This window comes from Chenopodium album, chromosome 20 (assembly GCF_948465745.1).
Source record: "Chenopodium album chromosome 20, dcCheAlbu1.1, whole genome shotgun sequence".
NCBI lineage: Eukaryota > Viridiplantae > Streptophyta > Magnoliopsida > Caryophyllales > Amaranthaceae > Chenopodium > Chenopodium album.
In genome coordinates this window covers 2,265,350-2,283,081 of record NC_137853.1, presented here as the reverse complement: position 1 = coordinate 2,283,081, position 17,732 = coordinate 2,265,350, and the positions used below count along the sequence as shown (strand labels likewise).

Below are 17,732 nucleotides of genomic sequence, written 5' to 3'. Positions count from 1 at the left end.
CACTAAGCTATCCTCCTGTTCTTTTTACTACTAGCAAAAGTGTAAAATTACTGTGTGATCCTTGTCTCCAAATGTCGTTTTGTAAACAAGGCTAAATTGTTAAAAAAGATAAATTCAAAGGTAGTGTTACAATACAACATTATAATTGTCATTTTCTATACCACCTTAAATTGTTTAAAAAACGTTGTTACAATTTTATAAAGGATCATTTAAAGTATTATATTTGTGTAAGTGTGCTGAATGCAAGATTTGCATTTAGCGCATGTTCATATTCATTGAGCTGAGCTGAGCTGAACTTATCTGATTGGAGCTAAGCTGAACTGAACTGAATAGAGCTTAAATGAATATTTTATGAGAGAAGGAAATTAGGAGCTGAACTGAACTGAACTATATTGAACTAAACTGAACTAAACTGATTGGAGCTGAACTGAACTGAAATTAAGCTGAGGTGAACAGACCCTTAATAGGGAGATCATTTTTAGAACCAAATGAACTTATCCCCTATTATATATACTAAAATACTTGTATAAAATAAGATGGTTGTTAATATTATAATTTTATAAGAAAAATACTGGAACGTTTAAAATTTTATCTACCTTGTTAGAAAGATTTTGGAGTAAGAGGATCCGTATAAATGTAATCATGCTACAATAATTTTAATTTATATGAATAAAACAGTGAAGTTTATAATCTCGTTTTATGTTCCATAATCATAAAATAATGTATGGATGGAGGGACACTCATAGAGTGTATAATATGTATTGGAGTATTGACAGCTTATATTTATAGGTGATATATGAAGGTGGAAGAAATGTATGAAAAATTCTACACATATACTCTTTAAATTGCCACATAAGTCTAGTGGAAGAGTTTTCTAGAATACTTGAGAAAATTTGAGATGATATAAGTTGGGCTTATGGAATTTTACAAATTCTTAAATGGACCTGGTTCACACTAATTTATTGTGGACCACTTGTAGGGGTTTATAGGTACTACGCAGCGGAAATAAACATGAATCATATTCATAAAGCACCTAAACCAAGGATCATTGCATAACACATAAAGAACACATAATTGTACCTTTGAAGCGTGATTCCACGTGCGATCGAGCAAGAACACGGGGAGATAAAGAACCTCAAGCGTGATTCCTCTACTTGGTCCACGGGCACAAGTTAAAACCTCCACTAATGCTAGTTAGTTGCAATTGAACCCTTCAATTGACCTTCTACGGAGAGGAGAGACATACTAACCAAGAACCACCACGAACACCACACACGCCACCTAGGGTGGCCGGCCGTACGGACGAGGGGAGGAGAGAGATAGCTGTGAGTTAGAGAGAGGATTAGGGTTTTGGGATTGGTTGCCTTGATGTCAAAATTCACTGTGTGTGAATTATGACTGCTTACTACAAACCCTAGACATGGATCTTATTTATAGATCTCATCTCTAAATAAGAGCCCATGTCAAAAGTCCAAAACCAAATTCCAATCTAACTATGCTAGCCCAATCCAATTCATGATTAGTTAATTGCTCATGAGGCCCATTAATGGGCCTCTTACTTGCTTAACCCAATACCCTTGCGTGTGACCAATATAGGATCCATTCTAAAGGGCTTTGGACTATTTGACTAGTCCAAAGATCATCTCTCATAGTCTAGCAACAGAGGATGACGCCCCAATAGAATGAACTTATTATCTCCATAATAGTGATCCTTGATCTATCTAGTAATTGCACTTATCGAAGACATAACTCCTTCACCACTAACATTAGAGGAACTATGGTTGTTTTATTAATGAAAAAAAAAGTCACTATAATAAAATGAAGGTCACTATGTTGAAAATAAAAGTCATTTTGGTAATATATAGGCTATAAGAGGTTAATTTTTTTAATGAAATATTTTTATAAGGTCAATATTAATAATAAAGGTCGTTATGTTAAAATTAGGGTCATAACGTCGTACTTCAAGTTCACAATAGTATTAAACGTTATACAACTTTTAATAAAGGTTACTATGTTAAAAATAAGGTTACTATGTTAAAAATAAAGGTCACTATGTTCAATAAAATGTCAGTTGTGTGTGGATAAACCTCGAGTCCACAATAATATTATTGTGAACCAGGTCCACGCAAGTATTTCTGATTGGGCCACACTAACCCAACAATGATTATTGCCAGTTGTCACCAAGGAGTTTAAGTGACGTAGATGAGAAGCGATTATATATGTAGCATCCACAAATTTCTAGCCAATAGAACCAGTTGACATTCAAAATTTTTTATACTTTCTCCAAACTCTCTTTAGCTATAACACTTTCCTATTTTAGAAATTGTTAATTACTTAAAACACTTTTTTTTTGACATTTCTTTCTCTCTATCTCTCTCCTATCCACATGGGTCCCTCTTATTAGTTATTACATTATAAAAGAAATCATAAAAAAAAACATGTATCAATCTAATATATATATATAAAGGGGAGTTTTTTCTCGAGATTTTAGAGCGCCACGTAGGATTTTTATTTTTGAAAAATTATTAAAGCGCCACATAAGATTAATATTTTTAGAACGCTACAATATGATTATGCCACCTAATAAAAGATTAGTTAACGTGCCACGTAAGATTATAAATTATATTTATATCCAATAAATAATTCAAGTGCCACATAAGCATAATTGACCAATGAGATTTTAATGGTTACATTAATTAAATACGAAATATTATCTTTTGAGATTAGGAATTTTTTCTAATATTTTAAAACAAATACGGAGAAAATGATATATTACGTACAACTAATAAAACAACAAATGTAACCACATAAATATGAAAAATATTTTTTTAAAAAAAGTAGATCGAACCGTGCATCGCACGGGTTTCATCTAGTACTATATACAAAAGTAATCACCAGGAATATTCTAGAATTACACGTGTCACGTTTACATTAAAAATTTCCCGCCAAAAACTTTTTATTTTTTAAAATTATTTTCCTTAGAAAAAAAAGATAATTGATGAAAAAAATAAGCAACCTTTTTTTTTAAAATATATATATATATATATATATATATATATATATATATATAGACTAAATAATAGATCAATAACAACAAATTTAAATAAATAAAATATTAAAAATATACACAATCTATAAACAAATACAAACTTAAAATAATATATAAATATAATTTTTTTCCTATGAATATCCGAGCGTTGCTCGGACAAAAAACTAGTTTCCTTGATAAAAAGAATTCTTTCCCACAAAGTACAAAACACAATTAAAAGGAATTCTTCCCTACGGAGTATAAAACAAAATTCCTAATTTTTCCTTGTTAAAAAAGATAAGAATTTGCACGTGTATTATCCTCAAAGAATTGAATAAGGAAAGGTATAATTACAACACAAACTATTTTTTAAAAAAACTCGTAAAAAGTTAAATATCTTGGATTCTTGGGACAATTTATATATTTCAAGTGAGTATATTTATTCTTATAGATTTATCGACATCTAATTTTATTTATAGGATATAAGCCCTACTTTCCTTAACTTAGTTGTTTGAAGAAACTCTATGAAAAACTTCTATAGGTAGTATGCAATTAAATCGTGACTTTTTTTAATGGACAATTAAACCTTGACTTGGAGAACAAGATGTTTGATTCTCTAAAACCTTTGAAATATATCTCATATACTTGTGATATTATCGCCTTATTATACAGATTAATTTATATAACTATTAATTCAATGTCTCTTATAATAATATCATCCTAATGTCCAAGGAAATCGAAACTACACACTAATCTTCCAAAAATATTTGGAAAAAAAAAAAAAATCAACCAATCTTTAAAGGACATCTTTTTTCTTATTATTTATTTATTTATTTTTTTTCAAAAAACATTCCCAATTCACTAGTTTCTTGCCCGAGCAACGCTCGGATATTCACTAAAAAAAAACTTATTTTTATAAACTAATATAAGTTTAATTTGTACGAAATATCTATTTATGTTATCAAATTATTATAGAATAAATATGGTAATGTAGAGTACTTATCGCTAATTTTAGTTTGCTGACCTCTTATACATTTAAAATTGAGTTAAAATCCTTTTGATTTTGTAGAAAAGAATGAAGAATACATTTTATATATTAACGATTAAAGGTTCAAGGGAATATAACAATATACATTTTATAGATTAACGACTAAAAAATATTATATTTATTTAAGTTGTTATTATTATTCTATTTTTCAGGTTGCATATTCTCTTTCTTTTTTTTAAACGGTATTTTCTTTATTTTTTTTAATTATCAGCTTTCTTATTAATTTTTAAGATTAAAAAAGGAAAAAAAAAAAAAAAAAGGTTTTTGCCCGGAAAATTTTTATTGTGAACGCGACATATGTACTTTGGGGATAAGGCAGAGATAAAAATTGTTGAAAATCTTACCAATTAATTATAGCCCAATAAGAATTAATAAAAAGTTTATGTCACTATTGAGTTAAAGCATTGTTTATGCCATAATGGTACTCCGTAATGAATTTTTTTCAAGTAAATAATGACATTAGTGTTATATATTCCTCCTACATTATTAGTTTTTTTTTTTTTTTATTCTAGGTAACAATTTAGAAAATGTTATGCATTAGCCTTTATACCTCTAAAAAATTTAAAGAAAAAAAAAATAAAATTTTAAAGTTCTATTTTTGGTGTGCTAGGCCAAAGTTGTCCTTTAGAATTATTTGGTGTTTAGAGAGCCACAAGGGCGGGGTGAAAATCGATCCCAGGATCTCCTGAAATCGAGAGGAAAGCTCTAATCACTTGAGCTATCCCTCACTCTCTGTCCTTTAGAATTATAGCATTGCAAAAGTCTGAAACATTGAATACATTGTATTGAAATTCTTTCAAAGGGACCATGCATGATATAGAGGCTAACTTGTCAAGTTCATATTGCATTTAGCTTTTGAAAGTATGTTGTATAGTAGTGGAGACAAACAAAATAACCTTATTAGTTATGACTTTTCAATTTTATTCTCCTAAAAATATCATCAATTATTGAACTATAATATAATGCATGTACATTTGTATTTACATTTAGGGCGTATGAGTAATGCAGCAAATCACAAATCCAAATGTAAGTTGCTGACTTTGCTACATTTATATAATGATAATAGTGTCCAGAAATAGACCCAAAATAAAGAACTTAAAACTAGCTAGGACAATAGGGAAGAAATGGTATATGTATGTGTTTATACTTGTAGAAGTAAAATTCATTCAAAGAACCATTAAGTCCAAATGTGCATCGTATTTCACACACATTATATAGTACGAGTATTTGTAATTAAAAATGTCATATTTATTTTACTACGTCAAAGACCTCAAAGTGTTTTATTTTGGTGATTATCAAGCAATAAATCTAGTCTTCGAAGGTGAATTACCATTGCATATCTACAAAACATAGTTTTGTAAATGTCAATTAATTATGAAATACACTCAATCAAATTATTAATCTTTTTTGAGGGAATGGGAGAGGGAGAAAATTATAATTTTGAATGATAGAGAATATATCAAAGGCCATATCCACAAAATCATGTGAAAGTAACTAATTATCATTAAGATATAAAGCTAGATTCCATTATGAAAACCAAACTCTACCTAAATGAATGGCTCATATGTATTGACTCAATAATAAAACCCTTGTTAGATTAAACTATAATAAATCAAATGTATAAAAAGTTCCAAATAAAAAGAAATCAACAACAGTACACAGTAGACCAGCAAGAAAATACAAAGTGTAATTATACTTATTTTTCTTTTAGTATATTCTCTTCCATAGACTCCATCAATTAAACAAGAGTTGTAGGCCCCACTTCATCATTTTGGCTCATTTCTTGCCTACAAACCCAAAATTTAATTAAATTTTGGATATAATAACTGTACATAATTTCTCAGTTTCATATTAATCGTGGTTGACAAATTTTGACTTTAAACTTTATTCACAACTTGATGTATGAATTGAAAGAGCTTATTAGACATAACTAACTATAAAGTGTACACTGTGCCCTTTAGGCTATCTAGCCAAAATCTCTCACGAGTCAAACCGGCTCGTATTAACGGGCTAAACAATTTGGAAGAGTGGGAGAAGATAATAGAGTCTTAATTATCCCCCAAATTGTCACAAGTGGAGATTGAACCTCTGAAATGGTTGCAATGTATCTCCTTTCCACTATATCAAACTAAAGATAATATCGTGATACGTATTATTAATTTGGAGGAAGTATATACGCTTGTATAAATAGTGTATATTTATGTAATTATTGTTACCAAAACTTGAGCCAAATACTAATAATTGACACCTAATTAAGTAAATTAACCCATAACTTTCACAATATAAGATTTTATTTTAAAATACTAATAATCTATACTATATACTAAAGTAATCACCAAAGGGGACACTTGGCATAATTTTGTGAAAAATTTTCCCTCCAAAATGCTCTTTTTTAAAAAAAAAAAATCTATTAATAAAATTTAAAGGATAGACATTATTAAATTCAAATTTAAAAATAAAAAAAAGTGTTACATAAGTTATTTAATTTCAATTAATTCTATTTCAATTGACTATTAGGGGCCGTTTGGTTGGGGGTAATCAGGAAAGGGAATGGGAATCAACTGGCCCGATTCCCTTTGTTGATGTTTGTTTTCCACTTTCTTTCATTCCCTTTCCCCTCTTCATTACCCCAAATCCCTCTAAGTTCATTCCCCACCCCCCCTAGACTTTTCCATTCCATTCCCTAGCCACCTCCACACCACCACCTTCCTACCTCCACACACCGCCGAGACACCCAACCACCGCACTACCCACGACTCGCCGCATCTCCGACGACCTTTGACGACCCTCCCCGCCTCTCCCCCTCCCCGTAAAACTCTTTTCTCCTCACGCAAAAACATCCCAAACCCCTAGAAATCCCTCCCTCTCGGGAGGGTCGGACGGTGGTTTTTCGGGGAGAGGGAGGGATTTCTAAGGGTTTGGGATATTATTAGGGCTTTTCTGGGTTGATTTTTGGGGAAGAGATCCTTGCGCGTGGCCGGAGAAGGGCGGCGAAGGCGCTGAGGAGGGCGGCGAAGGTGAGGCTACCGGCGGCTGGTGGTTTGGTGGACAGAGAGTGGCTAGAAAAGGTGGATAGTGAATGAATTAGGTTGTTGTGTGGTGGTTGTGGGGTGGTTGTGTGGTGGTGGGATGATGGGATTGATTCCCTTAGTTTTGAAAACAAACAACATACATAATATTGGGTATTTTCATTCCATTCTCTTCCATTCCCTTTGTTCATTCCATTCCGTTTACCCCGGGTAAACCAAACGGCCCCTTATTATATCATACTTATAAATCCGTGCATTGCACGGGAACAAAACTAGGCTCATAAATAATAGAGAAGTCATTATTAATAAAATTATTAGGGTTGATAAGATCAAAGGACATGAAAATGAAATGAAACGAAAATAGTGGGTATATAAAAAAAACAGAGCTAAGGTCGGTTCTTCTCATGACTTCCTTGCACAAAACGTATCTTCATTATTTTTTTTCCTTTTCTTTTAAATTTTCACCCTTTTTTATTTATATTTTCCTAAAAAAAACAAAATATTAAAATTAATTAATAAAAAATTTAGGTTTGGTTCCGAAGCTTAGGGTTTAAAGAAAGGATAAGCACGACTCTTCTTCTCTCTGCTTTTATATAAAAACTTGATCCTACGCCATCTACCACCTTCTCCTCCTTTCATTATAATTAAAACCCTCTTCTCATTTTATCTGCCTCCACTCTTTCTTAAACTCTCACTTCATTTTCTCTCTCTAAAATTAAAAAAGCTCTCATTTTCTCTCTCTAAACCAAAAAAGCTCTCATTTTCTCAGAGTACTCTGTTTTCTCCCCTGTTTTTCAAGCTGGCGATCGTTAATCAAGAATCCGCTGTTCGTGAGATTAAACCCAAGAATCGTAGAATCATGGTACATTTTTTCCCATTTTAATACTACCCTTTTACGCAATTTCAATATTATTAATCAATTTCATTATAAATGTAGTTTTTTTCTTTCATTTTTTCGCTCATTTTTGTTTTTTTGTATTGAAATTGTGAAAACAGGGTGCTGGAGGTCCTGAAGATGAAGATTTTACCCGATGGCCGCCATGGTTGAAACCTTTACTTCGTGAGAAGTTCTTTGTTCATTGCCAATTTCACGCTGATTCTCACAAAAGTGAATGTAATATGTACTGTCTTGACTGTATGAATGGCGCTCTCTGTTCACTCTGTCTCTCCCATCATCGCGACCACCGTGCTATTCAGGTATAATTTATTCATTAATTCACACTTTTAAGATTCTTAATCACAGTTTTTTCAATTGGGTTTTCATTAAAATGTTGTAAATCAATGGTTTTTTAACGTATTTGGTGTTACATTTTGTAATTTGGGGTTTTCCCTGTTTTATACTCAATTGGAGAGAAAAAAAATGTAATCTTTCTTTTAATATTTGGATTTTGATTTCTGGGTTTTTGTGGATTGTCGATAATCAAAAATGGGTATCTGATAAAACCTCTGCAAATTTTTGTTGAAAAAAAAAAATAAAAAATCCCCAAATTAGTCCGTTTAATTTTCAACTGGGTTTTCTCTGGGACATTGCATTTCGTGTGATAGTTTCAACAATTGTAACATTCTAAGGCATGACATTTAATAAATAAGACTAGTTCAATTTATTTCATCCAAATTTGTGCATTTTACTTTACCAAAAATAGGACTTTTTGTGTACAACATTAAAACTTTTCTCACATTTTTTATCAAAGTAACTTTCTTGCTCTCCAAGCATTTACTCTGCAAATTTTCGTCAGTTTTTCTTGCTTACCTTCAACAAATAATGTTGACTTGTACTGTGGTTGGCTGCTCTGCCACCAAATATTCTCTCTCCTCTATAATTTTTCTTAATTTAATTAATTATTTTTTAAAAAATTAATTTTACAGATTCGAAGGTCTTCATATCATGATGTGATTAGAGTGAATGAAATTCAGAAAGTGTTGGATATAAGTGGAGTTCAGACGTACATTATCAACAGTGCTAGAGTTGTGTTCCTAAATGAAAGGCCACAACCTAGGCCTGGTAAAGGTGTCACCAACACATGCCAAGTTTGTGAACGCAGCCTTCTTGATTCCTTCCGTTTTTGCTCTCTTGGTTGTAAGGTAATTTTTATTATTCGCATTGCTAATTACTCGTATTAATTAATCGCATTGATGTACGATCATGATATTAATTAATTGCGTTGATTACATTATCATATTAATGCCGAAAATTGAATTATTAATTGTTGAATTGGATTAAAAACTCGTGTTTTTGGTTTTAAGGGTCCGAACCTAATTATGTACCTTGGTCCTTGGTATGTGCCTACAATGGGTGGTTAATGAATGACTTGGTATTGTATCATTGTGGATTTTATTGGGTTAATTAATTTCTTTGTTGACAATCTTTGTTGATTTTGAAATGTGAATGGAGTAAATCAATTTTGATACTCTAAAACATATTGAAATGGGGTTTCTTGGTTTTGATTTATTCAATAAAATTGATTGATTTGCTACCTTTTATAATGGGGTTTGTCTAGTCTTATATGGAAAATGCACCAATATACAATAATGAGATTTGATTTCTTTGCTTAATTTTATTTTAATTGTAATTTTTATAATTTGAATAAAGCAATGGTTTTGATCATGGATTTTATTTTTTTATTGTCAACAGATTGTGGGTACTTCAAAGAATTTCCAGAAGAACAAGAAAATCAAACAGGCAATGGGGTCAGATTCTGAGGACTCGTGTAGCACGACGAGCACGACCACGAGCCACCACCACTCCCCCCGCCGTGGTAGAAATGAGATGATGATGGATAGCCACAACAACTACAACAGCAACAACAAAGTGGTGCAAAGTTTTAGTCCATCAACACCACCTCCAACAGCAGCTAGTTACAGGACAGCCAAGCGAAGAAAGGGTATACCACATAGAGCTCCTTTTGGTGGACTAATCATAGAATATTAAAACTAGCTTTTAAGTCCTTAGTCTCTAAGATAATTGCTCTATATATCCCTTTTTTATACTTGAACTAGTTTTTTCTATAGTGGTCCACATTCCTAACGCATTGTGCTTTTTAAAAGCCAATGTTAGGTGATCTTATAAAATCACCCCCCTTCTCTATATGTATATATAACAATGATGCAATAGAAAGTTGGAAATATATGGATAGAAATGCAAATAAATAAGAAGAAAAAAAGAAAAAAAAATTAAGTACTTGTATGCGTGTAAAGAAAATAGGTGCAATGGTAATAAAAGTTGGGAAGAAAATTGTATGTAAACTAAACTATATAGGTATTACAAATTAGTATACCTTCTTATTTTTAGTTTATGGGTTCATATATGGTGGGAAGTTAGGAAGAAATGTACATATTTTTGTTGTTTTTGTCTTGAAAAGATGGGAAATATGTACTTCTTAGTTCTTACCTATATGTTGCTTGTATATACATGGAATTATGAAAAATATTGAAGTGTTTTGTTTATGATTTGATTAGAGTTTTTTAGCGAATAAGAATCTTTCTGTTTGATAATACTCCGTAATAGTTAAAATTCGATATTTTGTTGTCGAACTTCGATCAATAATACATCTAATCACTTAAATGTCATCGTATGTGTCATAGTGTGTATATACTGGTGATCAAAGTTTGCGAAGCTGACTAATAGTCAATATTGGATTAGTTTAAAGCAAGATAATAATAATCTTGGAAATGGTACTCATCGTCCTATCCAAATAATGGTGGGGGGTCCATGGCGGCTGACTCGTGGAATGTGTGAAGGGGTACGTGGCAAGTGTTGATTGGGAAGATGGTAAAGTTATGTGTGTCTTGATTCGTGGAATTTGGGAACTAATTAAGGTCGACCGCCTTTAGCAGCGAATTAATAATAGTGGTAATTTGGTATCTATATTATGGGCCGTTAATTGGGCTTTTTTCTTTTTACCATATTCACACTGGGCCCACTCTTAAGATGTTTAATCGAGAAGGAATGCGATGGAGTACTTATCCTTCCAATTTTAATTTATTTTTTTTCGGTGCAATCCAATTTTAATTTATGGCTAGTGGGGATTTTTATTTTTGTACGTGTTGCAACTTGTTATCTGTATTTCGTTAGTGCTAGTTAATTTCGTTACAAATCACTTTCCATTTTTGCCAAATTACTGTTGACAATGATATGACAATGTACCAATAGTTCTTATATTGATTGGTCCGTTTGTAGTTCGCTCGATCTCTTGGACTCTTGGTTGGTTGTTGGTTAAATTATTTGGTCTATTCGTGCATGCGTTTCTTAATAATCCGAGAATAATTTAGAGGATGCTTTGATGATTTTGCTCGTTTATTTCATTTTTACTATTTTATGTAATTATGTTTGATAAACTCTAACAAATTACTTGATGATACTAACTAACTAAGTGTGTCATTTTATGTTGAACGTCTCACGTTAATGTCTGATAATAAACTTGTGTTTGGATTTCTTATGAGCATCGAAGATATTGAAGTGCAAACACTAACTAGTGATTAAGAATTAAATTACTGCTATAAAAATTCACATTTAACATGCACAAAATTTTTGGAAGATTAAGGAGAATCTTTGATTGATGATAACAATATTGAAAGTGGGCCGTCATTCTAAATTGCTATTTACCGCATGGTAGTAAAATCACGACCGTGTGATAAGAATATAAGATCACCTTTGACCTGAAATGGAAGTTGAAGGTCATACTTTGTTTGCACCCATCTATATTTAGAAATTCAAAAGATATTTATTGCAAACATGAAGAAGGTGGTTGACGTTGTCAAAGGATATCTCATATGAATAGTGTGATAAGCTTCTAGAGGTATTGTTTTAGCATCTTCAATGCTTGTGATTTTTTAGATATGGTCGAAATTAGTAAGTTTGGCAAAGCATTAGTGAATTTAAGTGGCTATTAAAGAGTAATTAAATCAAATCTCTGGTGCTTATTTTTGGTAATTTGTCTACTGAAAAAGAGGCTTGAGAATTTGAGATCAATTTTTTTAATTCTATTAAAGTTAAAGCTTGAGTTTCTTTTTTTTTTTTTTTTTTTCCTTGAGAAATGATTGTAAAATTGAAAGTTAAAACAACTTTATCAAATTATTGTCAATTGGAATTACTTGCTAGAATTGAATATGAATAGACAAAAGAAAACGAGTTACGTTACTTCATGTAATGAAGATATGTTTTGTTCACCTTATTTTCACTTATTTCAGGTCTAATAAGTTCAAATGAGTTTAGTTTAGGAAAAATAAGTTCTGATAAAGGTTGTTGAAGTTCAAATTACAATTAAAATAAGTTTTAATAAGGTCTAACAAGTTCAAATACAAATCAGGTAAATAAAAAACACCCTTTAAAATCAAGCGGCAACAGAGAGCAAGCAATTCATATGGATTAAGATGACTCTTTACTGGTCTCCCATCTTGCAGTTGCAGCCTAATTAACAACCATATTTTTACTCTTTGTTATATAAATTCTAAAAAATAAAGGCTTTATATGAATAAAACATATGAGTTATTGCTAGATATTATACTCTTAAATCCTAAATTTTGCAAATTTAAAAGTTGAGAACGAGAAATAATAAAGTGGATTAGTTACAATTAAACGATTCCTACACGTACGGTACACCTTCAACTAGAAATTAAAAATAGAGACTTAAGTGACAATGACCAAAAACTCATAATTGTAAGGTGAGCTTGGCCTTTATATTTTGTCACTTAGCCTTAATAATGCATGACCCACTATACCTATGAAATGTATTATTAAGAGCTCATTTCTTAGAAAGTGCTAATACACCACAAAAAAACAAAATGTGAAAATTAAAAATAATCAAATAAATAACAATATTAATAAGGAAGAAGAAATAAATCCTTGTCGACTTGAAGATTCTAGTGGGTTCACCCAAATGACACGATTAAGACCCAAATGTCGAATTGGATTTATGCCATGTCTAATATTTATATCTTTATACTCTTCTTAAAAATTGAAAAAAAGATTGAATGACACGTAAACTGAATTTTAAACCCTACAACATTTTATTTTTTAATTTTTATTTTCTCCTTTAATTTGGATTTTAATTGATTTATACGAAGTAATATCTTTTCGTTTCAATTTTAATGAGTAAACGATTTTTAGTGTAAGTGAACGAGGTTGAGCCATGTGGGAACCAAATTTTAGGATGAGTGTACTAGCTTAGCTTATTTATGCTTTTGGTAGCATTTCAATTTTGCAATGCTATCCTTATGTTTATTAGACGTCTAGATTCATCACTAGTGTTGTCATTCTAATGCCGACTTTTTGTCCACTATACATGTCACTTTTATATTATTTACTCGTAAAAGTGTTACATACAAGTATATATGTTACTCTCTTAACTTCGACCTAAATTTATGTTAGTAGACCAAATTCTATTTAAGTAGTATTAAACTAATAATTAAATCGATTATTGAAAGTTAAAATTTGCAGTTGCTATCTTATTATTAACAGTGCTATTTACTAAAATTTTAGAGACAATTATAATTTTTTTTACAATATAGTGTGATGAATATGTAAATATCTGTCAATAAAATAGATAAAAGCTAAGTATGATAAACAAAATTGAGCCCATCAAATATATACCGTTCAAATTATAATCATTGATGCGGGAGCAATAGGCCAATATGGGTATAAGATTTAAAAATTTTAACATTTGTACTCCGTATCCTTATACAATCGTTAAAATGATGATTACTTTTTCGTTTTTTCGAAAGTATGTATTTGTAAATGATTTTCTTATTCTATTGGCTAGAAATATAAGCCTTGCACAATTTGTCCCTATACATATACGAAATATTTCTAAAAATATCTTCCTATGTATGGAATCTAGAATCGATCTTTGCCCAATCATCTCCACCCTCGTTCATTTTCTTTAGCTTTTACCTACAAAACTATGAGTACCAAAATATAGGATCCATCAATCCCATCAATTTGGTCTTAGTGTGTTACTTATTTATTTATTTTTTTTCACACACAATAAATTTAGCGTACCAATCATATTAAGTGCTTACATGATAACTTTATTAGCATAAATAAATAAGATATACTTCAATTCATATTTTAGTTGCACCTTAACCACAAGCTAGTGTTCCTACATAATGTAGTGGTATTAGATAGAAATTGAGGGTTTTATTATTATTATTTTTTAAAATTTGCATTTGCTTTGTTATATTTCAATTTAGAAAAAAATTATTGAATAATTAGTAACCTTGAACACATTACACTTCTTGATTCTAACCTATACATTTACAACTATATGTTTGATGTTATCTGACTCGTGATAAAATACCAAGGATATGACGTGTATACATTGTTTGTGTACACTCATGATTATTATTGAAATTTCAACATTCTATTCAAAGCAGAATGTAAATCATTTAAAAGAATCATAACTAACCTAAAAAAACATGCAAGTATAATGATAAGAACATTAATATAATATGGAGTGCAAATCATTCTCTCAATATGTAATAATTCAGACTTAATAATAGCAAATCTATCTATAATATTCTCATTGTTATACGGAGTAATTACTAATTAATATTAGTGGATTGGACTAAACAAATACATTAAAAAAAAATTACTATACAATATCGAAACTACACACTTTAATTATTCTTGTACAAAAAGGTGAATGCATAGGCGATCACAGAATTTGCAGCCATGCTGTTAGTGGGTTATGTATAACCAACATTTCTACTAAAAGCAATTAAATTATTAAGAAAGATATTTTTAATTTTTATAAAAATACTAAAAGCTTAAAAATTTGCATCCTTTTATTCTCCTTTTAAGGTGCAATATGCATCATCCATCCCCTTCACAAAAGCTTCATGATTGATTGGACCTCATGTAATATATGGTTAATTTATACACCATACTATATAGTGAGTATATTAAATATTTGCATAATATAATTAATATTATGTAGTTGGCGACCTTGGCGTATTATCATGTCATGCTTCTTTATAATTGTGTAACAAATTGGACCTTCACTTAAATTAAAAACATTCATTCATAATTAAAGAAAAGGACCCCACTAAAATGCAAGGTTTCAAATTTCAATTGTATAAAAGTCCCAACTTCATCAACTTGCTTGCCTTAGCCATGATGTCAGTCAATTTATTTAGTTTCTGTCTTTTTCTTTTCTGTTCTACTTCGTATCATTTTTTAAAGAAAATTAAAATCAAAAAGATATTTTTTGAAGGTTTTTCTTAGTAATAATATCCATACAGAATTAGACTTTATTTTGTTTGTTCATGGCTTCATGCCTACACCATGCTGATGATGATGAAAATAATGGAAGTGGGCTGGATGGTTTATATGGGTTCGTTGTATACTAGTGAAGTTGTGAGAATATATAGTAGCAACATACTTGAAGCTAGGCCTTCATCAGTTGTTTTGATACTAATGACACTGGTCGATAAAGTTGTACATTAATTGACTAGTATACGTGAGTATGATTCTTATTAATCCGTAAATCCGTAATGTATAATTTAGCTTCTTATCTTTTAACTTAAGCAATTTATCCCATTGTCTTTTAAAATTTTCTCTCTCGACAAAGTGTCGATACACAATTATTAAATGATTGAAGAAATGCTTTCAAACGGTAAGAGATTAGGTTTATTTAAAAAATATCACCATAATTATTTAAGGAAAAAACTAACCATAATAATAGGTTACGTTTTTTTTTGGGATTGCATTGCAAAATGCATGGTTACCGATCTATCATGCGTGGGACAGTTTGCCACTTTAATTTGTGCAAATGATGAACTAGCACCACTTAAAAGTTAAAATGAATTAAATAGATGCATGTGATTTGCTCCTTAATTCCTTAAAAATACAAACAATAATACACGTGATAATTTAACCGACCTTAGTATAGTCTAAATTACCAACATATGTATGATAAATTGATAATAATTCCATTGAATTGAACTGAACGATGCTCGGCACGCATAATAGTCTAATAGATGACATACCATGAGTCCATGATGTTGGATAAGCTATAGAAAAGACATTGGTGTGTTCACTACGGAGTACTATTTAAATTAGTGATGTCAAGTGAGCTTGTACACGATCTTCTATCTGTAAGACATTATGCGGAGCAGATTGATATCACTTTGATATATATCTTATACGAGATATTATTTAACATTTTTCCTTCCAAAATTTTCTTTTTTTAGAGACTTTTTGAAATTGTATAATTATTTTTAAATAATAAGTGATGGCATTTCGATCCAAGATGTAATTTAGACGCCATACAAAAGTAAACGAAAGATAAACTCGAGAAGTGAAGAACTATACTGGTCGGAGGGCCATTCCTAATTAAATTATTTGTTCAACCTCAGTAAAGTGTGGAGCATTATAATAAAACTATTTTTTGATGCACCAGGAATCTACTTTACTATATCTACAGTTGAACAATAATGTAAGCATATAGCTCATTAAAGAGCTAGATTATTGATATACTGACTCTAATGAATTATGGCCCCTTTATATTTATAAAAATAAATAAATACTTGTATATATAGATTAAAAAGTTGGTGGCTAGGGGAGAAAAAATGCCAAAAAAAGCAGCAATGTTCCAAGTTGTCTATGACATTTAAGATTATATTCTGATGATAATTATCTTCACCAAAAATTAAAAAAATTCTGATGGATAATTATAATAATTAATATTATTATTAAGAGTAGCAAATTATTCAATCTTAGCTAACTTGATAAAACATTATCCTAAAATATTAAAAGAAAAATGATTGGTGACAGAATTTTTTTTAAAATGTATCCACCTAATACGTTGGGTTGGATAGAAACGGTTCATAGTTGATGAAATGGCATAAATGAGTTGTCAACCCAAAATTCATTAATTTTGATTTTCATATTATTATGTTGGAATTATATATGTGGTTAGGGTAAAATCTGACGGCTAAAATTGTACTTACAGGAATATGGTTGGGAGAGGAACAGCTACTGTTATTTGCTTTGTTTTAATTTGGTGACTATGTCCATGTTTTTTGTTTGGTATTGTGAGTTTGTTAACTATACATATATCGCCATCAATGTCGTATCATATGCATATTCTTCTACATAATTTTATTATTGAATCAATACAATGTATCATATATATGTCTAGTCCGTCAATTAAAAAATATAGGACATTTTGTGAAAAAAAACCTTATAAAACACTTTTTTTGCGAGAAACTACCTAATAAAAAAAATGTTGTAAGAAACTACATTTTAAAAGGATAAATGTTGTAAAAGACTACCCTTGGTCGAAAAATCATCATTGACTTTTATTTTCCGGTGTTGATCATGTCACGTGCCAATTAAGAAAAAAGGAGGGAAAGAGTGAATTAAAAGTCACGAGATTGGCACATGATGTGGTCAACGCCGGAATTTGAAAGTCAACAGTGACTTTCCGATCAAGAGTAGTCTCTTACAACATTACCCTTTTATTAGGTAGTTTCTTACAACATTTTTTTTATTAGGTAGTTTCTTGCAAAAAAAGTGTTTTATAAGGTAGTTAATTTTTTACAAAATGTCCAAAAATATACGATGTATATTACCATAAAGGATGTATCGATCTAATAGTTATATCGAATTGTATCATTTATGGATAAC

At 30.5% G+C, this 17,732-nt stretch overlaps 1 protein-coding gene across 1 annotated transcript; it reads left to right on the top strand.

The window, feature by feature from the left end:
• The first annotated feature begins 7,832 nt into the window (after positions 1–7,832).
• Positions 7,833–10,552, top strand: LOC145597339 (protein RGF1 INDUCIBLE TRANSCRIPTION FACTOR 1-like). Its single transcript, XM_081653492.1, has 4 exons — positions 7,833–7,967; positions 8,102–8,302; positions 8,972–9,187; positions 9,738–10,552. The coding sequence occupies exons 1-4, from the start codon at positions 7,965–7,967 to the stop codon at positions 10,032–10,034; spliced, it is 717 nt and encodes a 238-aa protein (XP_081509618.1). The 5' UTR covers positions 7,833–7,964; the 3' UTR covers positions 10,035–10,552.
• Positions 10,553–17,732: the final 7,180 nt, after the last annotated feature.